General features: G+C 39.2%; 1 protein-coding gene across 5 annotated transcripts in view; it reads left to right on the plus strand.

Annotated features, from left to right (window-relative positions):
• Positions 1-721: 721 nt before the first annotated feature.
• CFAP91 (cilia and flagella associated protein 91) overlaps positions 722-21,652 on the plus strand; it is a 63,913-nt gene continuing 42,982 nt past the window's right edge. For 4 of the 5 annotated variants that reach the window (XR_010155302.1, XR_010155301.1, XR_010155300.1 and 1 more), the window contains exons 1-6: positions 722-1,025; positions 4,612-4,688; positions 5,207-5,364; positions 6,430-6,513; positions 7,678-7,734; positions 13,379-13,560. Coding sequence is in view for 2 of the 5 variants with exons in the window: in XM_516670.8 (XP_516670.2) it covers positions 902-1,025; positions 4,612-4,688; positions 5,207-5,364; positions 6,430-6,513; positions 7,678-7,734; positions 13,379-13,560 (682 nt within the window). In the remaining 3 variants the exon portion in view is untranslated. The remainder of the gene's footprint in view (positions 1,026-4,611; positions 4,689-5,206; positions 5,365-6,429; positions 6,514-7,677; positions 7,735-13,378; positions 13,561-21,652) is intronic. The other variant, XM_003309939.6, reaches the window with a different exon arrangement.

Consider the following 21,652-nt stretch of genomic DNA (forward strand, 5'->3'; position numbering starts at 1 on the left):
ATATTGGAATTATTTATAGTACTAAGGAATTATTGTTAATTTTGTTAGATATGATAACGGTAGTTAAATTTTAAAAATCTGTATCAGTTTGAGATGCAGACTAATTTAAGGGTAAAATAATATTATGTCTAGGATTTCTTTAAAAAAGAGGGGAAGGAAACTGAAACTTGATTGGCAAAATGTTGCTAAATGTTGATTCTGAGGGATGGGTTACTTGAGGGTTTGTTATTAAAAGTAGAATCACTTTTGCTTATGTTTAAAATTTTCCATTATAAATAGTTTTCAAAAGCAGAGCCAGTGCCTACCCCACATCATCTTCTGTTATTTAATGCCCAGGACTCAGAAAGGGTCAGCAGTCTCAGATCAACAGTTACTGATGACCTAACCCACCCTAAACACTGATGCTAATGAGTGTGGGGCAAAGTTCACAGCGTGCTAAGGAGCAACATTTAGGAACCTGACTGAATTCCGCAGCTCTCGGGACAATCCCCCTGGAAAAGGGCTGGGGGGAGGGGCGGGGAGGCTCCCAATTATTCTAGAAGGTTCTGAGATCTCCCAGGGATTTCCGAGAGGCTACGAGGTGTAACTGGCAAATCAATGACTTAAGAGTAGCTTTCTCCCAGCCTCCCCGCTGGCTCTGGAGTATAGAGGGAAGCGAGCCTTTTCCTCCCCCACCCTGCCCCTCCCCTCTCTTCTCATCTTCCCCTCCACTCTCCTCCCGACCCTGGCCTGGCCACTCCTGCTTTCACTTCTCTCCACTCCTCTTCGGCCCCGCCCCGCGGCCTCCTCCTCGCCCCGCCCCCTATCCCTGCGCGCCGGCGGCCGTTACCATAGCGACGTGCACGCAGTAGCCAGGCCTGACCCGCTGGTCCCCTACTGGCGGGAGGAAAGAGGCGGCACCATGAGCCACGCAGTAACCATCGAGGAGCCCCAGGCCCAGCCGCAGGTGTCTCAAACTCGGTACCGGGAGAGGTCGCGGGCTGGGAGCCACATCTCCTCCAATCGAGCGTATGATTTTCTGTACGGTAAGGACCGCCGCAGACCTTCCTCCGCGTCCGTCGACTCCTAGGCCAGGTGGGCTCCCAGATGGTGGGACCTGGCCAGGGGCATGGCGAACGAAACACGACCCTCTGGACTGACCTCTTGCCCACGGTTGTCCCTGGTCGGGTGGGGGCAGCTCCGAGCCCTCCAGGTGGCCGCACTCAGGTTGGGGTCGGGGGTTCGGGACATCGAAAGGCGCGGGTGCGCTCCGCTTCAGGGGGCGATCTTCCTGAAACCTGTTCCGGGCGTTTTGGTACCCAGAAAGTGTGCAACGATTTGTACACTCGGAGATTCACTCAACGTTCCTGCATAAAATGCCCTACAAAAATGATCTTTTCTCTCCAACTCTCTGGGCAAATCCAAGTTGGGCGAAAAGAAGTGCCAGTTTATCCCATGCTTGTTTTTAGGTTTTTTGTTGTTGTTGTTGTTTGTTTTTTTTAACTTCTGCGTCAAAGCATTGCTTATAGACTGGGTCCGCTGGCTGCTCTTGGGCCAATAAAACCCCAGTTTATTTTAACGGCTTGGTTGTCCATTTTATGTTTTCTCTCTCTCCACGCTCCTTGAGTTCCTTAAGTTCCTGTTCTACACATTTTTGTAGCCTTCTGAGCACCTATTCTAGTGCTGATACACATACTAGGCGCTTCAATAAATAAATGTTTATTGAATTTGCCGTGGCAAGAACTGTAACCAGCTATAAGCATGATTTTTTCCAATTTTGCCCTCTGCAATCCCAGGTTTTTCACCTGAACCTTGCATTGCTTTCAGCAATGTGGTGTTGCCTCTGGGAATCCCAGTCTCCTTTGTGTGGGAATCTAGGGTACACATTCCTAGATAGAGGCCGTGTAATGATTGCTGACATATTCTGGCCAGTGGTTTTCTGTATTTACTCTTGGTTTTGTGAAATAAATCAAGTTAGCTCCTGTAAACACATCACCATGTTTTTTTTTCCACGGGTAATTTGAGAAGGAGGACAAACATCTCCCCAAAGTATTTATTAAGCTGGTTGTTTCTTTGATGCCGAAGTGTCTCTTTTGCAGAGGAATTGCTAAATGTTTCCATGTCCCTTGCTAAGAACAGAAATTCACTCAGGGTAGATCAAATAAAAGTTTGGATTGTTATAAAACAATCTCGCCGCTAGTCATGGACAGGAAGCAAAGTATAGCCAGGGCGGATGAGAACCTGGATGGGGAAAATCAGAACTAAGATGCTGTGCTCTCCTGCTTTCTTTCTTTGACCTTATGACCTTTCACCTTGTTAGGGTTGCCACATTTAGCAAATAAAAATACAAGAGGCACCGTTAAGCTTGAATTTCAGATAATGAATAATATTTTAGTATAAATTTTTGTCCTGTGCGATATTTTGGAACACATTTATACTAAAAAATTATTCATTGCGTATCTGAATTTAAATTTAACTGGGCATCCTGTATTTTATCTGGCAACTCTAGCCTTCTTTCTGTGTATAATCAAGCCCCAAGTAATGATATTTCGGTCAACAGTGGACTACATGTATAAGGATGGTCCCATAAGATTATAATGAAGTTGAAAAACTCCAATTACTTCGTGACATTGTAGCTGTCATAACATTGTAGCCCAATGCATCACTTTTTCTGTGTTTAGATATACAAATACCATTGTGTTACAACTGTCTACAGTATTCAGTACAATAACATGCTGTATGGGTTTGTAGCCTAGGAGCAATAGGCTATACTATATAGCCTAGGTGTGGAGTAGGCTATACCAGCTAGGTTTATGTTAAGTACCCTCTGATATTTACACAACGATAAACTCACCTCATGACCCGTTTCTAAGAACATATCCCCATCATTAAGCAACACATCTCTATGCTTGCTTCCTTCCATCTGACAGAAAGCCTCTTGTGTATGGATTTCTCTTACTATGATAGGGACTAGGGTGGCGTGCTTCTTGACTAATTAGCCCTAAAGCTCACCACCAATTGTATAGCGTCTTTGTGTATTGTAGCTGAAAATTTAAGTTAGAAATTTAAGATTGGTTGTTGGCTGGCCAATGAATTGACTGGCCTTGGGCCAGGTTTCCACCTTGACAGAACTGTGGTGGTGCAAAGATGAACACCTTTCCAGGCTCTTTTACCCTTCGCTACGAAGCCCTATGTGATTAGTTCCCTAGTTACTTCTCTGGCCTCTTATCTACTCTCTTTCCCCTCCTTCATTCTGCCTCATTTGTCCTGGTTTCTTTGCTATTCTTCAGACGTATCAGGCATGTTCCCATCCTAGGGACTTTGCTGTTCTTCAGATGTATCCGGCATGCTCCCATCCTAGAATGTTCTTCAGATATCTAACTAGCTAACTCCCTCACCTTCAAGTCTCCTTACATGCCACCTTCTCAAGGGCCTGCCCTGACCACCCTAGTTAAAATTGCAACCCAATCTTCCTTACCCGTTTTCTTCTTTTTTAAAAATAACAACCCTCAAATTCTAATGTGTAATTTGCTAGTTTATTATGTTTGTTGTTTGTTGTCTGTCTCTCATGAAGTCAAAGTTTTTTGTCGTTTTGTTGATGTATTCTAAGCACCTAGATAGAGTAGCCAGTCAATAAACATGTGTTGAATGAAGGAGCAAAAAGAGCCTGAGCCTCTTGCAGCTTTTCAGCCTTGGTGGGAATATCCAATGTCTGCATTCAGTAAATCGTATTTGTTGGGTTACTAATGAATTATTAGGTTTTAGGAATTGACACACATTATCCAAATTCAAAAGAGACTTGTTTCTAAATCACAATTCCCAATTTATTAATTTCTATGGAGAAATATGTGTTACCATGTTATCTAGACTAGCTGGTCAGGGTATTTGCCTCCCCAGAGACAAGTCTACTTGGGAAATCAAGTGTATCCAAAGGCTGCTTGTTAATTTAATGGCAAATCAGTTGATTTTAAAGGGTGGTACAGTATAGTCAATCATGAATATTCTTCATCACTTTAAAGATATACCTGATAAACAGATACTTATAATAGCAGGGCAATATTTTGTTGAACTTTGTAAAAATAACAGTTCCATCATCAGCAAACTTACAAACTTAAGGGGTGAATTCTGAAGATAGCGGATTTTTTTTTTAACCGTGGTCACCAATTCTGAGATATCATGTGGTTTGCATCTTTCTAGTGCACCAAATATGGGAGATGGTATAAATGTATTGCTTCTTTCACTTGCAAATTGGCATAGTGCGTATATACAAGGTCTTTCCCTTGAAGAATTTTTTGGGCTACCCAGGCTCAAAAGGAGTTTTGTTCATAGGAGAGAAGAAAGTGTGTTCAGGGTGTAGTACTTGAAAACATGCTAGACTTTCTTTATGAATTCCACTTCCGTAAGCTGACTTGGAATACTCAGAAAAGAAAAACATCTTGACAACTGTTGCTGGTAGAAGTGGTAGAGTAACAGGGCCACATGCACAACAGAGCATGAGCTGCTGCAGAGTCAGACAATATTTAAACTTTTAAATTTGTTTTCCAATTAAGAGATTACATTACTTTGCCATTATTCTCAGCCTAGGGGTAGATATGTTCTATCTGTTATGCTACTTGATTGTTTATTTTGCAGATCCATTGTTTATTGTGTCAAGTGAGAAAGACCACACACAGGCAAATATCCAAGCCACCCTGATTCGCAGCAGACTGGTATGTCTAATTCATCAGCCAAGGCTACCTGATGAACCTGAACCATCTAGTTTGCCTGACTGCATTGATCAGATTGACTAATCACCAAATCTTCACTGGATTTTAGGTTCCACAGAAATTACCTTGCCAAGATTACTGGAGGGCAAAGCATCTTAATACTTGTGGCTCATTGTGAGGATTAAGTCACTAATAATGAACAGAGAACCCATAAGCTAATTTATTTCAATGGGATAAATTTAATAATATATGCCCATGTTAAAAGAATTCAAATAGTATAAAAGCATATACAGTGTGAAGTAAATTCTAGCCCTACCCCCTACCCCCTCCACATAAACAGCCATTGTCATCAGTTTCTTGGGCATCTATTTAAAGATATTTTATGCATATAGCAATAACCCCTCTTCTTATGCTGTATACATTGTTTTGTATGTTTTTAAAAAGAGTTTACAATGTAATTAAAATGCTTTAGAAAAGCTGATGGTATAATTTTGTCCTTTGCCTCCCTTCTCTAACATTAGAGAAAAGTTCCCAGGTTTAAAACCATGTTCAGTAACCTGATCCATTATCCAAGATATTCTCTATATTGGAGCAAGTCAGATCCTGTCCCACCATTTATCAGTCGGGAATGGAAGGGACATAAGGAGAAACACAGAGAAGCCCTCCAGCAGCTCACCACGTAAGTGTCGGGTGGCTCCAGGGCCTAAAATAAATGCATTAAAAGCATTTCTTTAAATTCATTTACCATGTGTGGTTTTAAAATGTTCAGTTGTGGTGTTATACCTAGGCCAAATTTTCTTTCTAAACCTCTTTTGACCAAACAAACCTGATTATATATTGTATATATGAGAGAGATATATATACATAATTTTGTCTCATATATATATATATATATATATATATATATATATATATATATAATGACAACTTGCCACCAAAGGTAGGGATGACTGAGTTTGTTGTTGCTTGGATCCAACTTAGCAACTGAAAGTGCTCTGTTCTGCTAGTATCTAAAATATTTTTTGGGAACTTGGGGCCAAAGCACCTTCAAGAATAAGTCGAATTCTTTATTCTTTTAATTACTTACAAGTTCACATTTAGTAAATTAAAAATTATAAAGCCTTTTAACCTGGACATAGAAAAAGTGTCTTTTGGCCAGGCACGGTGGCTCACGCCTGTAATCCCAGCACTTTGGGAGGCCGAGGCAGGCGGATCATGAGGTCAGGAGATTGAGACCATCCTGGCTAACACGGTGAAACCCCATCTCTACTAAAAATATAAAAAGTTAGCCGGGTGTGGTGGCAGGTGCCTGTAGTCCCAGCTACTTGGGAGGCTGAGGCAGGAGAATGGCATGAACCCAGGAGGTGGAGATTGCACCACTGCACTCCAGCCTGGGTGACAGAGCGAGACTCCGTCTCAAAAAAAAAAAAAAAAATTGTCTTAATATTTTGCTATTCTTGTGTGCTTTTAATTAAAATTGGGCATTTTTGTATGTGGGATTTCATAAATCCACTCTTTTCTCAGCTCTTGCTCTGTCTGACTAGGCCCTGGTCTCCTGGCTCAGGGCAGGGGAAGAATCATATATACTCTAAGTTGTATGGCAGTCAAATGCAGGTTATGGAAGACTTTACTCTCAGTATGAGATACTCTGTGTAGGTCCTACTGTATACACATAGAAATATTAAATAGAAATTATATGTGGAAATATTTTAGACTTGAATAATGTTTTCTTGCTTCATTTTAGAACTGACGCTTCTTTTCAGATGCCTAAAGAAGTTTATGAAGATCCTGAAGTTACTGGAAAGAATCGCTATAAATACTTTGAAAGGTAGAACATAATTACTAATGAATATTTGAGCCCTAATATTATTAGAGAACCTCTTTATGATAATAATAATAGTTATCATTTTTCAGTGCATACAACGTGCCAGACTCTATTTTAAGTGCTTTACATGCATATGATCTAATCGTTAAAACAGAAATGTAGGCTAAGATATATATGATCCCTGTTTTACCAGTAATGAAGCTGAGACCGAGAGATGATAAATAGATTGCTCAAGGTCATATAAGCTAGCAAGGGGTAGATCTGGGGTTCCAACTAAGCCTGCCTGACTTTAGAGATACTGATTGCAACTAAGAATATGTATTTGAAAACATTTGAAATGAAGTCATCAAATGAACGACACACAGTTGGAGATACCATGAAGTCATAGTGAAGGGGAAACTTGTGTTCAAAGGGATAACATTTGTTCTCTTTGTGTGAATCTTGCCTAAACCAACATGGCCAAAAGGTTCGTTTTATTTCATTTGTGATTTATGCTTATGTAATAACCATATACTCAAATCAAATTAAAATTAGATGGGGATTTCCTTATATATCCTACTGGAGTTAGAAAAAATAGTCTTGATACCACATCTGTATAAGCTTCCTTGAGAAAGTAAATTTCTAATCCACATTATTATTTATGAGCAACCTCCTTATGGAAATTTTGTGATGCTGACTTTTCCAGAGAAATGTTAAATTCTTAACTGTTAACTATACAATTCTGTACAGTTAACTGTACAATTCTTAACTTTTAGGGGGAGGCTTCAGATTAAATCACTGTGAATTTCAGAATGTCTCAGGAACTTGAGAAGTTGTTGGGAACTAATGGCCAGCTGAAGCCCAAGTACGGGGCTTAAAGTGTGGCTTCTCCAAGTGTGACTTGTTTACCATCTGAAGAGAAGATACTGGAGTGTTTATTAAGAATGCACATTCATTGGCTCTACCCTATATGTACTGAATCTCATGGGCCAGACCTGGGAATCTGCATTTTAGACAAGAACCTCCCCACCCTGCAGTGATTTTTTATGTCCAGAAGTTTGAGTAACACTGATATATGGGATATTTAAGCTCACTGATTTTTAAGGGACAAATATTAGAGCTGGAAGAGAGCTTACAGTGCATTCATTGCAAAAGTCCCACACATTTATGTTTTCTTTTTCCTCCCAGGCCTTTTCTTCCATTTTTTCAGCAGATGCCATTCAATGTTGTTTATGCCGTATCCAAGTAAGTAACCATTATTTGAAAACTCTTTTTCAGTTTATTTATTGTTTGCTTCCATATTTTTTCTTAGAAGATAGTTCACTAAATCACTATTTTTCAAATTGTGGATCACAAAACATTAGAAGGGTATGAAATCTTCTAGTGTGTCATGAGCAGCATTTTAAAACATGAAACAGAGTAGAAAATAACCAAAGCATCAAGTATATGGAGGGTAAGTTGGTTTTTGTTTATAACTTTTGTTTCAGAAAAATATATGCATATGTTTATATGTATATGATGGATTATGATATAAAATGTATTTCTTACTGTTAGTTGTCCATTTGTGCTGCTATAACAAATTAACAGATTGGGTGATATAAATAAAATAAATTTATTTCTTGAAGTTCTGAAGGCTGGGCAGTCCAAGAAGCAAGGCAGTCCAATGGGCAGTCAGTGTCGGTGAGGGCCTTCTTGCTGTGTCTTCACATGGCAGAAGAAGCAAATGCTGTGTCCTCACGTGGAGGAAGGTGGAAGGGCAAAAAGGACCTTTCCTAGTTCTCTGTAATCCTTTTATAAGGCACTAATCCATTGATGAGGGTGGAGTCCTCGTGACTTAATCACTTCCCCTAAAAGCCTTACCTCTTAATACCACGACAATGGGGACTAAGTTTAAACACGAATTTTGGAGAAGACACAGACACATATTCAAATTGTAGCAGTTGTAGTTTAAAAAAGTTGAAAAGTGCTTTAAATATCTTCTTTTGCTTCTCTGAAACACTTATTTGATGACAGTTCTTCAACATTTCATTAAATAAACAAATCAGTCATGTAATATTTTTTGAATGCTAGAATTTTATAACTTAATAACCATCTAATCTACACAGATAATGTGGTATACAAAGATAAATAAAACATGGTTTCTGCCCCACAATGGAGTGAACCAAGGTAAGAGGGAGGTAAGGGACAAGGGCTGAATCTGAGACAAATGTGTATTTCTTGTCTCTAGTTTCAGGACAAGACAGCAGACTGGTAGAGTATTCCTTTAAAAATCTAATTTTTGCTACACTCTTTCCTCTGTTAATATAATTTAATATTTCTGTAAGAGAAAAAAGTCTAAGGTATTCGTGAAATTATCAGGAATAGAAACCTTTTTTAAGGTCTCATATTTCTGAATACAAATTTATTCAGGACTAGGTTTTCAAGGGTGCATTTAAAGAATATAGTTATTCCTAATAATATATATCATCATATGAACAGGACATGTGTTATTAAATGTCTGTAATCCTCAAGATAAATGCTAGTTATGACTCTACTTCACCCTTGACATTTTTTTAAGACTGTGTGGATGGCTTTGGCTCTTTATAGAGATGGAGTACAGATTCCCTGCTCTCCCTAGACAGAGCAACTTCTTGGGGTACCAGTTTATCCAGAAATAGCTGTAGACTTATATTCTATGAAATGTTTTGTATGAGCAAAAGGGGAGCTATGAGCTATGTAGATCCCTAAAGAGCCTTCTGGTAATTCTTTAAAATCAGGCTCACTGAATTACCTACTTTGGAGGTCATAACTGCCTCAGTCTAAAAGTTGTTAACTAATTCTAGGGAGTTCAGAGGCCTGCAGTGATGAACACCATGACCTCCCCAACTCCTCCCTAAATAACCGTGACACAAGGGATAAAGATTCCATCCAAGAGTTAAACCATGACATTTGACATTGTAGCTACTCTCTATCTCTCTTAGAACTTTTTAAAGAATGAATCAGTATTCCTGAGTGAGGTAAATTCTGGAATTCCAGTATGTTTGAGTTTCTGAGCAGTGAGTATAATGCCACCTTGTGTTATCAGGGATGGAATTGTCTTGGGACCAGCTGGCCTTCTCCAGCCACACCCTTTTCATGGCTAGCTGTTGGAGTCTTTCCTTTGGATTCTACATAAGCACCTTTTCAAAGAGAATAAAAAGTTAATACTTTTAAAACATTCAATGAAGTTCATAGTAGAACAGGATTTGCTAGGTTTGTGAAGCCCCTCTCTGTACAGCTCTGTTGGGGCTGGGAGAGAAAATCTAGAAGACTGTAGGTATGGCAGACAGTGCATGCTCCTGGTGCCTGGGCAGTGGTGGAGGAGGAAGGGCCTGGATAGAACACATAGAGCAGCCCTGGCTGCCATAAGAGTACTAAAGCCAGAGCAGGTGAGCCTGAGGGCAGGAGCCAGGACACAGCAGGGGTCAGGCCAGCATGGAGCAGATGTGGGACCTTTCTGAGTTTGGGTCCTGTTTGAGGTTGGGGAGGAGGTGGGAAAGGGATCATTGCTCTTTGTTACTCATATTTTACTCTCCCCTAAAGCCAACAGAAATGGGGAAAAAATAGGTTGGAGAAATTAAGAAGTTAGTTAAGAAACCACGTATTAAGTTACTGAAAGAGTTCAAAGTAGCTTTCCTCTTTTACATTCTATTCCCTGACCCACCTGGAAAGATACGAAGCCAGAAACCTTCATCAGAGGAGTTCATTAGGCCTTATTATAAACTAAGCACATTTGATCAGATGGTTCAAATGTGTAATTATTTAATTTGAGAAAAAATAATTTATTCTCTTGATTCAAGATAATGGTGCAGTAATATAATAAAACTTCATGTGACTTCGGATGACATAAAGCTGATTTGAAGTTATTTATTCAACTAGAATTTTATAGTAGAATAATTTCTACTGAAAACATAAGAAGCCATATATTATCTACATGTTAGAAATTTATAGCAACTATTGGAAAGTGACTTCAATAGCAGTTACAGTTCAGCATTACAAACTAAAGCCCGGGTGCGGTGGCTCAGACCTGTAATCTCAGCACTTTGGAAGGCCGAGGCAGGAGGATAACTTGAGGTCAGGAGTCTGAGACCAGCCTGGCCAACATGATGAGACTCTGACTCTACTAAAAATACAAAAATTAGCTGGGTGAGGTGGTGGGCACCTGTAATCCCAGCTACTTGGGAGGCTGAGTCAGGACAATCACTTGAACCCGGGAGGTGGATGTTGCAGTGAGCTGAGATCACGCCACTGTCCTCAAGCCTGGGTGGCAGAGTGAGACTCCATCTCAAAAAACAAAACAAGAAAAAAAAACTATTTAAAGTACTTGCTCCAGTACAGGTTGAACTTCCAAACAGGTATTTCTTTCTAACTCGCTTGAAATGCTTTTTTAAAAAATTTTTATTTTATTTTTATTTATTTATTTATTTATTTATTTATTTATTTTTTGAGATGGAGTCTTGCTCCATCACTCAGGCTGGAGTGCAGTGGCGTGATCTCGGCTCGCTGCAACCTCCACCTCCAGGGTTCAAGTGATTCTCCTTCCTCAGCCTCCCAAGTAGCTGGGATTACAGGTACGTGCCACCACATCCAGCTAATTTTTTGTATCTTTAGTAGAGAGGGAGTTTCACATGTTGGCCAGGCTGGTCTCGAACTCCTGACCTCATGATCCGCCTGCCTTGGCCTCCCAAAGTGCTGGGATTACAGGCATAAGCCACTGTACCTCGCCCCTTTTTTTTTTTTTTAAACATCTTTGGTGTATGTATTTGCTGTGCTCATATATAAGCTCTTACCATTGCCTCTGTTTTTCAAAATGGAAATATCTCTTTGTTTTTGCCTTCATCTTTAGTTATTTATATAATTTAATCAATGCTTTCACCAACTTGAAAAAAATGCCTTAAGTCAAAGTGGCTATATTGGTTTTTTTCTTATTCTAGAGGCAATGCATGTACATGTTAAAAAAGAAGATTCAGAAAAGTATAAAGATGAAAAAAATTATCTGTATAATTTTACTATCTAGAAATAATTACTATTAATTTATTGTATATACATCTAGGTATTTTTGTATGCATAAAAACACAGTTTTAAAATGTAAAAATGGAATCCTACTATACATACCATTTAATAGTGTCATTTTTTTCTTCTTTACAATGAATCATGGATATTTTTGAATGCTCACAGGTATAGATTACATTATTATTTTGAATAGCTGAATAAATTCCATTATGGCTGTTTCATATTTTTTTAAACAATTCTCGTATTGATGTGATCACTTAAGTTTCTAATTTTTCACTCTTATAAATGAGACTTTATGAACATGTTTGCATATATATCTTTGAATACCTGTCCAGTTATTTCCTAGAATAAATTCCTAGGAGTAGAAATGCTGGAGCAGCCGGGCGCAGTGGCTCACGCCTGTAATCCCAGCACTTTGGGAGGCAGAGACGGGCGGATCACGAGGTCAGGAGATCGGGACCATCCTGGCTAACATGGCGAAACCCCGTCTCTACTAAAAATACAAAAAAAAAATTAGCCGGGCGTGGTGGCGGGCACCTGAAGTCCCAGCTACTCGGAAGGCTGAGGCAGGAGAATGGCCTGAACCCAGGAGGCGGAGCTTGCAGTGAGCCGAGATCGCGCTACTGCACTCTAACCTGGGCGACAGAGCGAGACTCCGTCTCAAAAAAAAAAAAAAAAAAAAAAAGAAACGCTGGAGCAAAGCGTATTTTAACTTGTCAGTTAGGTGTACCTATTTGTATTTCCATCAACAGTTTATGAGAAGGCCTGTTTCTTCACAACATAATCAATGCTAGGTACTTTCAGTCTTTTAAATCTTTGCTTATGTGATAAAATAGCATAAAATAGTATCTTGCTGTTTTACTTTTCTTTGATTACTAGTTATTTTCATTATCTTCTCATATGTTTGTTAGAAGTTTTACTTTTTGTTTTGTGAATTCTCCTTTACTCATTTTTCCATGGGGTATTTAACTGCCTAATTGATTTACAAGGGCTTTTTATATAGAAAGGCTATTTAAACTTTTTATCATATATGTTCCAAAACCTTTTTCTAAGTTTGCCATTCACCTTTTAAATTTGTTTGTGATATTTTGAGGCATAGAAGTTGAAACTTACCCTCAATTCTATTGATCATCTCCTTTTATAGTTTCTGGCTTTTAAGCCCGGCTTAAAAAGACCTTCACTCAAAGATGGTATAAATATTGACTTATGTTTCCTGTTAGTACTTTTATAGTCTCATTTTTACATTAATTTTTTTAAAGATCTGGAATTAATTTTTCTGCAAGAGACAAGCTAACTTTCCCACATGTTAATAACAAAGTGATCCCAGCATTAATTATTGAATCATTTATCCAGATAGAGCCTGTCTGCCTGCCTGTCTGCCTTGGTTCCTCCCTTCCTTCCTTTTTCTCTTTCTTTCTTTCAGCAGAAACCATCTCTTCTCTTTTCTCTGCTCCCATATTTCTGGAGGGAAACAGAGAGTGGGTATGGAACTGAAACAAAGAAGAAAGAAACCAGAGAATGTAGTAATGCTGAACAGGTTCAGAAGTGCTGTACAGCATTCTAGAATAGCTCTGTTCTACAACCTTGCCCAGTGACACACATATAAATAGGCACTTCTGTGGGTCAACCATGGTACTTTGACCCACTTAGTTTCCTGGCAGAGGTGAGAATAACAAGGCAATTCTCTCAAGATTTGGGCACATAATCCTGGTTATAATGGATTCATGATTTTGTACCTGTCAACATTTAAAAGAGGAATGGACTTGACAAAGCTTCAAAGATTTGTTTCTACTTGATTATATAATATTTTAAGTGACCATAACAGGTTTCAATTTTTAAACTGATTTTTCTCTTTTAGGGCAGAACCATACACTTTTCCTCCTACTTCTACTAAGCACCTATCCATCCCTTCAAAGTCTACTGTGGGCACTCAGACTGATTATCGGGATGCTGACGTTCAAACAGATCCATACTCTCCAGAGTATGTAGTATGTCAGGACTCAATCCCTGAGCTCTTGACCCTGGCTACGCTTACTTGGGGTGAGTTGGTAAATCTCCTGACTATTGGCAGATGACGATGCTGATAACCACACATGCTGTTCAAATGGCCCATGTACAGGCAATTGTGGTTTACAGTGTTGCTATATAAAGTGTCTTAGTACAGCAACTTCATAGACTCATAATTTTTCTGATACTTCTGGTCAAATAAAGATACTATCTTTTTATTTTAAGTAGTTTTGTCGTACTCCATCTGTGAAGCTGAATTTCAGCTTAATGTTGCAGTTGCTTTGCTGACTACTCACCTATGTCCTCTCATTTCTCTCTCCTAGTGAACCACTTCCTTTTCATTGAGCAATCATACTTCTTTAAACATAAGCTTTGAGTGTAAAATACTGAATGCACATTCCTATGTATGTCATATTATCTTAATTTGCCAAGATATCTTAATTTACCAATCCTCCCTTATATACTTTATTAGATGATTTGGATGAGTTGACATTATCTCTGAAATGCTAAATATCTTTCAGGCTCAGAAATTAACTCTTAGAATGTAATAAAATCTGGCCTAGGCCTATATTATGTGAACCTATAAAATTAATAAGTGAGACTACCTTTAGAAATTATTAGAAATTAGCTTATGTAACTCACTTAGTTGTATTAATAGCTGGGAAACTGAGAACCAGAGAGGTTAACTAATTCCTACAAGGACATAGAGATAGTTGGTTCATGGTAATGATTTTTAAATGAGATTACTTTCCCCCCCATTGTAACAGATAGCTGTGATCAAGTCTGCGTCCCAGACAAAGAAGATGTTCGTATCTGGGCTCTAGTTTTGATTCTTGTTTCCTGGCCCACTTTATGAATCCAGATGAAGCATTATCAACACCCATACTTTTTTTTTTTTTTTTTTGGGACGGAGTCTCACTCTGTCGCCCAGGCTGGAGTGCAGTGGTGCGATCTCGGCTCACTGCAACCTCCGCCTCCTGGGTTCAAGTGATTCTCCTGCCTCAGTCTCCCGAGTAGCTGGGAGTACAGGTGCATGCCACCACACCTGGCTAATTTTTTTATTGTATTTTTAGTAGAGGTGGGGTTTCACCGTGTTAGCCAGGATGGTCTCGATCCCCTGACCTCGTGATCTGCCCACCTCAGCCTCCCAAAGTGCTGGGATTACAGGCTTGAGCTACCGCACCTGGCCCAGCACCCGTACTTTAAAGCAGAGGCTCTACTTTCAGGCCTAGATGGCAAATTAAAAATATGCTGAAACCTTCCCTTTCTGCTCTGAATGCATAAAAATTACAGGAAAAAAGTAATAAACATGTAGACACACTTAAAAGCAAGAAAGAAAATATTCGTAATGTAGAAATGGAGACTTTTTCCTAAGAAAGAAGTAGCTGGGAACCTTTGGTGGTGAGTAGGAGCTGTGCATGGCAGGGAACCAGGTCCAAGTCACCTGCCTGAAGGGGAGGGGCCAGCGCCCTTCTCCTGCACACTGGTGCAACTGAAGCCTGGTGCCTGCCCAATAAAGATTATAGACAGAGCAGAGTCAGGCATTCCTGCCTGTGGCCTTGGACTTTACCTCTTGGTGTGATAAGGACTTGGCGTTAAACTGCAGAAGGACAAGAGCCAGGCAGAGGCTCAGAAATGCTTCATTAGGCAAAAAACAAACAAAAAAAACAACCTAATCTGGTACACTGTCATAGCAGAACTGAAGTTAAAGTGTCAATAAAAGCCTCTATGAGACAGGCCTACTCCTACCATTTGTGGGACCCAGGACTCTAAGGGAGGCCCACCTACCATATGTATAGATATTTTAAAATTATAAATCAAGCTAATATCTGTTAAGTAAAATACGTTGGGGTTTTTTTTTTTTCACAAACATCTTTATAACAAGTTAAAAGGACAAGTTTAAATTGGAATTCTTAGACTCCTGGGATTCCATACTGTAATGCAGCAGCGAGGCGAGAGCCTGCTGTGGCCTGCCCTTTTCTCTCCCAACCCTGGCTCTGCTCTACATCTGAGGGGCCTGTCATGCATGCCCGTGATTACCCCAGCTCTTCTTCTCAATGTTCACACATCCCTACGAACAGCTGCCATTTGGCCCCACCTTGGGCTTCAGGGTGAAGAAACAGCAGCATATAGTATGCTCTCAGGAATCTGAATCCTGTGAAGAGGCCCATGGAACCTTTGGAAGCAGGCTCGGGGCCATTTGTAGAAGGATTTCCAGGACCACCTGGAAATAGCTCCAGGTGGGCATGAGGCCTTGGACTCCTCACCTTGTGGTGATGAGCAGGGCTCTAAAGAATGAATTTAGGTAGTAGCCACTCGCAGGTCAAGGCTGCTTATTGACCAGGGTGCCTATGAGAGAAACCTGCAGCTGGTCTCCACCCAAGAACCCCAAAGCACACAAGGAACAGAGACACCAGGAGTGACCCACAACAAATAAAGGAAATGGAAGAATAAATTTCTGAGTAAACAGAAAATGGAGCAGTCTGAAAAGGACTTAGGAAGTGCTTTCTATATTCTCAAAAGGATGAGGGGGCAATAGCAACACCAAAACAAGAATGGGAGTCATGAAAAAGAACCAGTTGGAATCAAGGGGGAGGAAAAGTATAACATTTGAAATAAAGTGAACTCAATAGTAGAATAGACGGAGCTGAAGAGCAAATTAGTGAAATGACAGATTAAATGGACACATATTCCACAATGCAACATATAGTGGTAGAACAAGATAAAAGAAAAGGAAGAGCTGTGGGGGCTAGGACATGAGTATAGGGAAAATGGTAGAGAAGCAATGCAAGAATCAGTGGCTGAGAACTCCCCAGAACTAAAGAAAGACATTAGCCTTCACACTGAAAAATTCCACTGAGTACCAAGCAGAATGATTTTTTAAAAACTCACACCTCCTAATAAAAGAGAAAGAAAAAGTGAAAAAACTATTAGAAAAACTATTAGAAAGATAACTCAGATTGCCTACAAAGAAAAAAAAAGATGGATATTTTGTAGTATTGCCTTTAAGGTGCTGTGGGAAAATGATTGCAAACCTAGAATTCTTTTACCAGGCAAACTATTATTGAGGAGTGAAGGTGAGATAAAGACATTTTCATACATAAGAAGAATATCTATCTCATAGGATACTGTAAGGATTAAGTAAATTTATTTATGTAATGTGTTCATACCTACAATCCAGCAATTTCACTCCTAAGTATACATCAAAAAAAAAAAAAAAGTGAGCACATTATTCTGCTAACGGAAATGCATAGGAGTGTTCACCAAAAGACATGTACAAGAAAACTCACAGCAGCATTATTCATGATAACTCCAAACTGAAAACAACCCAAATGTCCATCAACCATAGAATGGATGAATGAAATATAGTCTATTCACATAGTGGAATTCTATATAATAATGAGAATGAAGTACAACTACATGTGATTACAAGGGAGATTGTAGATGTGTATATAATTGCATATATAATGCTGAACAAAATAAGATACAGAAGAGCACCTACACTGTGATTTCATTTACATAAAATGTAAAACCAATCAAAACTAAATTAACGCATTAGGAATGAGAATGGTAGCTATCCTTGGGGCAGGTAGAGACTGGGAAGGGAGTATCATGGGCATTCTAGTGTTCTGGTAATATTCTATTCCTTGATATGGGTGCTGATTATATGGGATGTTTGTTTTTGTTTATGTATGCTGTACATTCATGAAAAGTTTACATAAAGATAAGGGAAAAATAACGACAGTGAAAAAGGATGACACTGTAAACACTGCGGGGATAAAATTAAGTGCTTATGATGTGTCAAGAACTGATCCAAGTGCTTTACATTTTAAACCTATTCAGTCTTCACATGTTAAGTGAATAATAAAGTTGAAACAAATAGTTGACAATACAGATCTTTTAAAAGGCAAAAGAAATGGTCATTAGGGCCATAAGTAATTTTCTAATGAAGATTAATAATACAGCCAAGCCTCTTGTAGGAAGCATCAAGAAAGAAGACAGAAGATTCAAACAGAGTATTGGGATAGAAAGGGGGACAGAGTAACTACAGAATAAACAACTTAAGAAATACGAGAGTGCTATGAATATCTTTTGCCCTATATTTAAAAACTTAGAAAGGCTGGGCGTGGTGGCTCACACCTGTAGTCCCAGCACTTTGGGAGGCTGAGGCAGGCGGATCACTTGAGGTGAGAAGTTTGAGACCAGCCTGGCCAACATGGTGAAACCCTGTCTCTACTGAAAATACAAAAATTAGCCAGACGTGGTGGTGGGTGCCTGTAATCCCAGCTACTCAGGAGGCTGAGGTTGCAGTGAGTGAGCCAAGATTGCACCACTGTGCTCCAGCCTGGGTGACAGAGCGAGACTCCGTCTCAAATACATAAATCAAAAAAAAAAAAAACTTAGGGGCTGGACGCGGTGGCTCACGCCTGTAATCCCAGCATTTTGGGAGGCTGAGGCAGGTGGATCACGAGGTCAAGAGATCGAGACCATCCTGGCTAACACGGTGAAACCCCGTCTCTACTAAAAATACAAAAAAAAAAAAAAAAAAAAAAATAGCTGGGCATGGTGGCGGGCGCCCGTAGTCCCAGCTACTCGGGAGGCTGAGGCAGGAGAATGGCGTGAACCCGGGAGGCTCTGCTTGCAGTGAGCCGAGATGATGCCACTGCACTCCAGCCTGGGCAACAGAGCAAGACTCTGTCTCAAAAAAAAAAAAGAAAAGAAAACTTAGATAAATTATACAATTTTTAAAGAAAATGTAAATTACTAAGTTGGTTTTAAGAAGAAATCACAAACCTGAATAGAAGAGTAACTATAGAAATTGACTTGGTAAAAAGAAAAAAAAATCCTTTTAAGAGCACCAGGCCTAAACAGTTTTACAGGTAAGTTTACCACACCTTTAAGGAACAAATAAACTGTTTTATGCAACTTCTTTCAGGAAACACAGAATAAAAGTTAATTTATTCATTTTATGAGACCAGTATAGCCTTAATTTGAAAACTGAATGAGGACAGTACAGTTATTACTTAGTATTGGTAGCACATTGATTTTAGGACCCTCCAACCCTACCAAGATTTTTGGATGCGCGTCTCTTATGTAAAATGGCATAGCATTTGCATATAACCTACACACATCCTCCCATATATTTAATCTCTAGATTACTTATAATTCCTAATGCAATGTAGATTATACATAAATAGTTATTATACTGTATTGTTTAGGGAATAATGACAAGAAAAAAAGTTTGTACATGTTCAGAACAGACAGTTTAAAAAAAAATAATTTCAACCTGCAGTTGGTCAAATCCACAGATGTAGAACCATGGATATGAAGGGCCAACTATACTAGTAAGGAAACTTACAGGCCAATCTCACATATGAAGAAATATGCAAAAAAATTCTAAATAAGATACTAGCAATCTAATCTTGCTGTATTTTAAAAGAGTGACTTATAACCAAATGGAGTTAATCAGAGAAATTCAAGTTTGTTGCAATACCAGAAAGCCATTCATGTAATTTACCATTTTAACCGAAAACATAGGAAAAATCCTCTGGGTGCAGGAAAAGTATTTTATAGCATGCAGTGCTCATTTATGACATATACTCTGAATAAACTGGGAACAGAAGGAAACTTTAGAGACTTAATAAGGAGTATCTACCACAGCCTGTAATAAACATCATACTAAAGGTGAAACTTCAGAAGCTTTACCTTAAAAGGAAAAGACATTGATAATGCTCATTATCACTACTATTTAACAACGTAGAGGAGATCTTAGCCCAGAGTTTATCAAGCCTGGCTATGATCTCTCCTTTCAGGAACATTTGGGAATATGAGTGGCATTTTTCTATGTAATAATGATAGGAAGTGCTTCTGGTATTTAGCTCATGGGACAGGGTATAGCTAATAGGCTGGCATGGATACTAAACATCCTGTACTGCTTGGGGGAGTTTCATACAAATAATTATCTGCCCATTATGGCAATAGCATCCTGGTTGAGGAACACTGAGTCAGTGCAGCAAGATAAGAGAAAAATGGAGGCATGGTGATTAGAAAGAAGCAGCAAAACTATCCTTATTTGCACACGTGCTCTCTTAGAAAAATAAATTATCAGAACTAAAAAGAGAGTTCAACAAGAAGTCAACATAGATCAGTCGCTTTCCTATATGAGAGAAATATCCAATTAGAAAAATTGTTGAGGCCAGGTGCAGTGGCTCACACCTGTAATCCCAGCACTTTGGGAGGCCAAGGCAGGAGGACTGATTGAGGCCAGGAGTTTGAGACCAGCTTGGACAACATAGTAAGACCTCCATTTCTACAAAAGAAAAATTAGCCAAGTGTGGTGGTGCACACCTGTGGTCCTAGCTACTCAAGAAGCTGATGCAGGATTGCTTGAGCCCAGGGGTTCAAGGTTACAGTGTACGGTGAACCATGATCTTGCCACTGTATTCCCACCTGGGCAACAGAGTGCGACCCTGTCTCTAAAAAAAAAAAAAAAAAAAAAAGGAAGAAGAAGATGAAAGAAAGAAAAAGAAAAGAAAAATTATTTAGCTGAGGTCAGGAGTTCAAGACCAGCCTGGCCAACATGGTGAAACCCCGTGTCTACTAAAAATACAGAGAAATTAGCTGGGCATGGTGGCATATGCCTGTAGTCCCAGCTACTCGGGAGGCTGAGGCAGGAGAATCACTTGAACCGAGGAGGAGGAGGTTTCAGTGAGCCAAGATTGCATCACTGCACTCCAGCCTAGGTGACAGAGCAAGACTCTGCCAAAAAAAAGAAAAAAATATTGAAAAAAATTACATTCATTTATTTGTTTTAGAGATGGAGTCTTACTCTGTTGCCCAGGCTGAAGTGTAGTAATGTGATCATAGCTCACTGCAGCCTCAAACCCTATGGCTCAAGTGATCCTCTCACCCCATCCTCCCAAGTAGCTGGGGCCACAAGTCCACACCACCATGCCACGCTAATTAAAAAAATATATTTTTTTGTGGAGATGGGGTTTCATTATGTTGCCCAGGTTGGTCTCCAATTCTTGGACCTAGAAATTCTCCTGTCTTGGCCTCCAAAAGTGCTGGGATTACAGGTGAGCCACCGCACTTGGCTGAAAAAAATTACATGCACAGTAGCAATGAATAACAAAGTGCCTAGGGAATCACTTAATAAAAATGTACAAGGGATTTATGGTGAAAAGTATAAATTATTCTTTAAGCACATAAACAAAGATTTGGTGAAAAGAGAGAAAATATTTATCAATGGGAAACTCATGCTTGAATAGATAAGACTTCTCCCTCAAATAATTTATACCTTCGAGTAGTTCTAATCCAGATTCCCACTCTCAATATAACTATGCCTGGGTAAATTAGCACTTTTCATCTTCTCTTCCCAGAAATTATACAAAAGCAAAAACAACAATACTCCCACAAACTCCATTTTCAGTAAAACTAAAAATATATGTAATTCATGAACCAGTAAATATTTGTAAGGACTGCAAAAAGCAGCTGAGATTGGGCAGATGCAATGTGGGAGGAAGTGAAGCATGCACCATGGGAGAGGAACCATTAGGGGATCTCAGAAGGCAGGGGCAAAAATATACTTCTGAGGGTAAATTAAGCAATATCCAGAATTAAAAATGATCATATTTTATGATGTAGCTGCTAGACTCTAGCATTTCTACTTCTAAGAATCCTAGAGAAGCTCACATATGGTACAATGAGACCAGTACAAGGATGTTTGTCGCAACATTATGTATGATCAAAAAATTAAAAGCAATCTAAATGTCATTTGAGAAGATAGATAGCTTAAATTGTAATAAAGCCTTACAGTGGAAGAAGGAAACTAGATCTGTATATATCAGTACAGCTAGGCTTCCAAAACAAAGATGAGTAAAAAAAGCAAGCTGCAGAATGAATAGCTATAGTACAATACCATGTATGTAAATATTAAATAAACATCAGTACTGTGTCTTGCTTCTATAGAATTCATTTTTGGTTCATATTTGCTTTTACTAGACAGGAAGTATAGTATAGTGCACAAAAATACGAGGTTCAGACTGCCATGTGCAAGTTACTTAGCCTTTTAGCTCTTCAGTATCTTTATTTGTAAAACAGGCGTAATTATGTTTATGTGATA

The sequence above is a fragment of the Pan troglodytes genome, chromosome 2 (assembly GCF_028858775.2).
Source record: "Pan troglodytes isolate AG18354 chromosome 2, NHGRI_mPanTro3-v2.0_pri, whole genome shotgun sequence".
Classification (NCBI taxonomy): Eukaryota; Metazoa; Chordata; class Mammalia; order Primates; family Hominidae; genus Pan; species Pan troglodytes.